At 43.7% G+C, this 5,342-nt stretch overlaps 1 protein-coding gene across 1 annotated transcript; it reads right to left on the bottom strand.

Moving 5' to 3' along the window:
* Positions 1–1,011: 1,011 nt before the first annotated feature.
* On the bottom strand, positions 1,012–5,043 carry LOC149256012 (uncharacterized). Its single transcript, XM_089455183.1, has 2 exons — positions 3,680–5,043; positions 1,012–2,932 (listed from the first exon to the last, which is right to left on the bottom strand). The coding sequence occupies exons 1-2, from the start codon at positions 5,041–5,043 to the stop codon at positions 1,012–1,014; spliced, it is 3,285 nt and encodes a 1,094-aa protein (XP_089311309.1).
* Between the last annotated feature and the right edge of the window lie 299 nt (positions 5,044–5,342).

The raw sequence follows: 5,342 nt of genomic DNA, 5'->3' as shown, positions 1-5,342 counted from the left end.
CCTGGGAAAAAAATTGACTTAAGGAGCAAGGTCAAGCATAGAAGAGCTAAGTCTTCCGCTTTAGCTGAACATGTAGAAAAAACCAATCATCATTTTTGCATTGAGGAGGCTAGTGTTATCGCTAAGGTTTCGCATTTCCATCATCGGAAATTTAGGGAAGCTCTTGAGATTGAAAAGAGACCCAACAATCTCAATAAAGATGATGGCTGGAAAATCAGTAGGCGCTGGGTCCCAGCACTTTCTTCTTAGTCGTTTTTCTTGTCTCTTATTTTATTTACTATTATTTATATTTATATTTATATTATTATTATTATTTTTTTTTTTTTTTTTTATTATTATTATTATATATATATATATATATATATATATATATATATATTTTGTTTTAAATGTTAACTTAATTTTATTTATTTATTTGTTATTATTATTATTATTATTATTATTTTTTATTTATTTTTTTATTTTAATATTAACTTATTATTATTATTATTATTATATTTATTTATTTATTTATTTATTATTTCTAACCTTCTTTCATCTTAATAACCCATTTATATGTTTATTTTTTTTTCCCCCCGGGAAAAAATCGTAATTTCTATTATGAGTTAAGAAATTACATTTTGCAGATGCCGTAGCATATTCATATGTAGGCAGCACTGCCTATCAGAGTTCAAAAACATAACTGTAGAGCAGTCCATGATGACTCCACGCAGGGAGCATTTCCAAAATAATAAAACTGTTAGGTTTATCAGAGATCAAAATTTGACTGTGCTCTTTGCAGAGAGCAATATATATACTGTGTATAAACAAAATAAAGTGTGCTGGTAGACATATCTGGATAGTGACTATATACATATTATAAACAAAAACTGTGCTGATATAATGTGGCCTTCACAGCCCCGCGTCCAAGATTTCGTCAAAAGGTCTGTGGTAATGCTGGTAGTATGTGCCATCGATCTCCTCCTATATCAACCAGTCTTCTCCATCTCTATGCGCGGCCTCTTTGGAGAGCTAGTCGGAAATGGTGTTATGCTCCCTGTATACATGTTGGCAGACAAAGGATTCAAAGGCAGCTGTTAATCTCTTTGCTTCATCAAGTATATGCCTCAATGTAAATGCATAACAATGGGATGCATCATTCAGCCAATTACGAACAATTTTAGAGTCTCCAAATAGCTGAAGGTGTCTGCAATGCTTATGAAGTGCAAATTGAATGATGTGTTTGGCGGTGCATAGCTCAGCAAAATTATTTGTGCCTCTCCCAAGGTTGATTTGTAGCTTATAACAATTCCTTTCATTTAGGTGGAGGATAGCTCCTCCCCCACAGCCCGCTTCTTGTGCCGAGCCATCAAAGAAAGCCCAAGGTTTGGATGTGTCAATGGGTACAGGTCTGAGAATGCGGGGCGGGGCTGGGGGATCCTCATCAGGTAGCATATTGTAGTCAGCAACAGTGTGGAGAATGATAGTAGGCCAATGAGGGGCTTTAAGATTGAAAATAAACTGGTTCCGAGCGATCCAAATGGCCCAACATGCCAGCAGTGGCATGTTAATAGCTTTCCCAGAGTGATTTTGACACCAGGCAGTCCAGGCATCCCTGAGGTTGTTGCCTTGCCAGTCTTTTAAAAGCGGGATCTGCGTTGTAAGAGAATGCCAGAATTGTTGTGAAGATCTGCAAGAGAGAAATAAGTGCTCAGTGCTTTCCTCTGCGTTATGGCATAGGTGACATCGGAAGGGTCCATAAAAGGACTGCTTCATGAGATTGGTGCCAGTGGGAATTTTATCAGATAGGATGTTCCACATCAGAAGTCTCGTCCGGGGGGCTGACTTAAGTTTCCAGAGATCCTTCCAGGTGGGTTGGATTTCCGGGGGCTTATAAGGTTCCATGAGTTTTAGATATCCAAGCTTCGGTGTATAGACACCATGCTTGGCAAAATCCCATATGATTTCATCCGGACCATCAGTGAGCCTAATATGTGCTTGAGATAGTGCGTTTGTATACTCTGTCCATTCGTTTGTCCATTGAGCAGGTACTTCCAGATCTTGAGCGGTCAACCAAGCTTGATGTAGGAACGATGAATTTGCATTGTCCCCAATATGCTTGATGTGTGTAATGCCTCTGACCTGAAGGTGTCGAATTAATTCAGCAGGTAATCTGTGGGCATTTCCACATCCCACCCATGGGTCCAGCCCGATGCGTACCGCGTTACCTTCCTTTATGCGCCAAGTGATGCCTTCTCGCAGAAGTGGCAAGGTACCCAAGACCGCTTTCCAGATATTTGAGATTGAATGATTGGTGCCATGGTGGGTACAAATCCAATCCAATACGGATTGGGGCTTGATGTATTTAGCGTAAGCCACTTGTGACCAGAGGCCATCTGAGGTGAGTAGCCTCCAGCCAAGCTTAGCAGCCAGAGCTTTGGAGAAGGAATCCAATCTCTTGATGCCCCATCCGCCCCAACGCTTTGGCTTGGCAATGGTGTCCCATTTGACCCAAGCAAAAAGTCTCCCCTGTTGATTTCCTTTCCAAAGGAATCTGCAGCAAATACTTTGTAGTCTATTCAGAATGCCTTTTGGAATCCAGGCTAGGGCCATCCAATAGACTGGCGTAGCTTCAATGACAGCTTTGATGAGAACTAATCTGCCTGCGCGTGAGAGGTATCGATGGTACCATACCTGGAGCCTCTTTTCCACTTTTGCAATTAGCCATAGCCAATCTGCAATCTTATATCCAGATGGTTTTAATCTGAAGCCCATATACTTTATCCCATCCTTCAGATTCATAAGAACAAAGGGAAAACGCTGAGAGATATAGGCAGATTCATGTATGGAGCAGCCCACCATGGTGATCGTGGATTTGTTTTCATTAATCTTCATTCCCGTGGCTTGCTGAAAAAGAAGGAAAGAGTTGTGAAGCGATGTGGAGTCACCAATGCTGCCGTTTAGGAAAATCAAGATGTCATCAACAAATAACAGGTGCGTGAGGAAGAAGTTGTCCACCATTTTGATGCCTGTTAATTGATGTCTCTCCCTGGCTGAAGTGATTATTCTGCTTAATCCTTCCATGATTAGCAGGAACAACAAAGGCGAGAGGGGACATCCTTGTCTAAGCCCTCTCTCAGAAGTGAAGAAAGGGGTGGCTTCCCCATTAAGTAAAACACTGTATGCTACATCAGTGATGCAGCTCATTGTCCATTTGATGAAGTCATAGGGGAAGCCAAGATGAGTAAACAGCAGCCTCAAATACAGCCAGTTTACTCTGTCAAATGCCTTCGAGAGATCCACTTTAAGGATCATACCTTTTTGTTTTTTGATCTGCAGGGTATGCATGAGCTCTTGGGCCGTGGCGATGGCTTCATGAATCTGTCTGTGGTGTAAGAAAGCGAACTGTTCAGGGGAGATGTGTTGAGAGAGGATGGGCTTGAGGCGGTTAGCGATTATCTTGGCAATGATTTTATAGAGGCAGTTGCAGAGTGAGATGGGCCGGAAATCATCGAAGGAAGACGGATCATCGGATTTAGGGATAAGGGCGATGAATGTGGTCTTGATGGCTGCGGATATCCTGCCTCGTCGCCTACTATCCTCCACAATCTTCAGAAGGTCATTCCCCATGATGTCAAGGAAAGCAATGTAGAATTCAATGGTCCATCCATCTGGGCCTGGGCTCTTATCTTTCTTAAACCATTTGAGAGTTGCTTCCAATTCCTCCATGGATACTTCCTTCTGCAGCTCATCCAATGCATCTTGATCAACATATTTGGGAAAGAGTTCAGCAACTCTCATGATTTCCAAGATATTTATATCCCCAGGAGCAGAGTATATACCTCGAAAGTGATCAGTGGCCAATCTTGCCAGGTTCGGTTGTGATGTAACAGTATGGCCTTGGTTATCCTTAAGCTCCCAAATTGTATTGATGGCTTTGCGACCATTGGCGAATTTGTGATAGAATTTAGAGTTATTGTCTCCCTCCGTGAGCCAGATAGCCCTGCTCCTAAGCCTCCAGCTCTCTTCCCTTTCCTTCAGAATTTGAGTACGTTTTGCAATAAGTGAAGCGTACAGATCTTTCCTCTCCTGTGAGGGGAAAGTCCCAGAGGATGTATTTTCAAACTCCTCAATAACCTGTTCTGCCTCTTTCAGAATAAGGTTATCTTGTATACGCTTCTGGTGGGCCCAGGTTTTGGAGATATGTTTTAGCTCCCTGAGCTTTCTGACAAAGCCTGCTGCTAGATCCTCCTCTTCCCTGATGGGATTGTTCAGCCAAAAATTTTGGACCAGCTGAAGATACGAAGGGTCCTGGAGCCAAGAGGCGTTAAATTTAAAGGGGCTCTTGATTTTGTGATTAAGGTCCTCAGCCTCCAGGAAGATAGGTCTGTGATCGGATATGCCACCTGATCCGACCCACTGTCGTATTCTGGGGAGGCTGTTGTACAGGGTTTCCTTGATGAGAAAACGATCGAGTCTCCTGGCTAAACTCTGCTCCCCACTCCTATTATTCGACCAGGTGTATTGTAAACGTGCAGAAGGGATGTCCACCCATTTATGGTCCTCTAATAAGGAGGAGAGGGTTTCAGAGAGGGAGTCGATCTGAGCCATATGCCCCCATGATTCACAATAACCCAAGGAAAAATTCAAATCCCCTCCCAGTATGATGTTATCAGCTTGGAGTAGTTCAGATGCCAATAATGATCTCCAAAAATTTACCCGATCAGTGCAGGGGCCATAGATGTTGATAATGCGAAGGTCTCGTTCGATAGAGTGAACAAAAATGTCAAGACCTATGAATCCCCTCCCACCCCAGAGGTTCCGAATATCCACAGCCCGGTTTGAGACCCCAATAGCCAATCCTCCAGATCGTCCAGCTGCATCCAGTGCGTGGAAGGTCCAGTTAGGGAGCCAAGAGGAGAGGGTGAGAGTGAGGGGTTCAGCCAGGCAAAGTGTCTCTTGCAGGAAAATAATGTCAAACTGAGTCGAAGTAAGCAGCCTCCTGAGCGCTAGTTTTTTTGGTGAACTAGCAAAACCACGGCAATTAAAGGATAAAACTTTCATGGGGGAAGGGGAAGAGGGCCATCCTTTGCTCTAAGCGCCCCAAAAATTGTCTGTTGTCGCCCAAGGGCAACCTCTTCGTCGGCTGTATGCCTAGCTTTAGTGATACGGGAAGGTCGACCTCGGGAGGTCCTCAGAGAGGAGGGGATGCTCATAGGGTCAAGGCCAACCGCATCAGGACCCTTGTCCCTCATCCGAGATCGCAGAGCGTATCGAGGAGATGACTGAGTCGATCGGATAGAGAGGGAAGCCAGCGTCGATGTGATCAAAAGTGGGGGGGCCAGTGGCGGAGGGAGCGGGAG

This window comes from Pinus tabuliformis, chromosome 7 (assembly GCF_031772625.1).
Source record: "Pinus tabuliformis cultivar Carrire ecotype Pingquan chromosome 7, CPIR1, whole genome shotgun sequence".
Lineage (NCBI taxonomy): Eukaryota > Viridiplantae > Streptophyta > Pinopsida > Pinales > Pinaceae > Pinus > Pinus tabuliformis.
The sequence above is the reverse complement of the archived record's forward strand: the minus strand, read 5'-3'. Positions and strand labels throughout refer to the sequence as shown.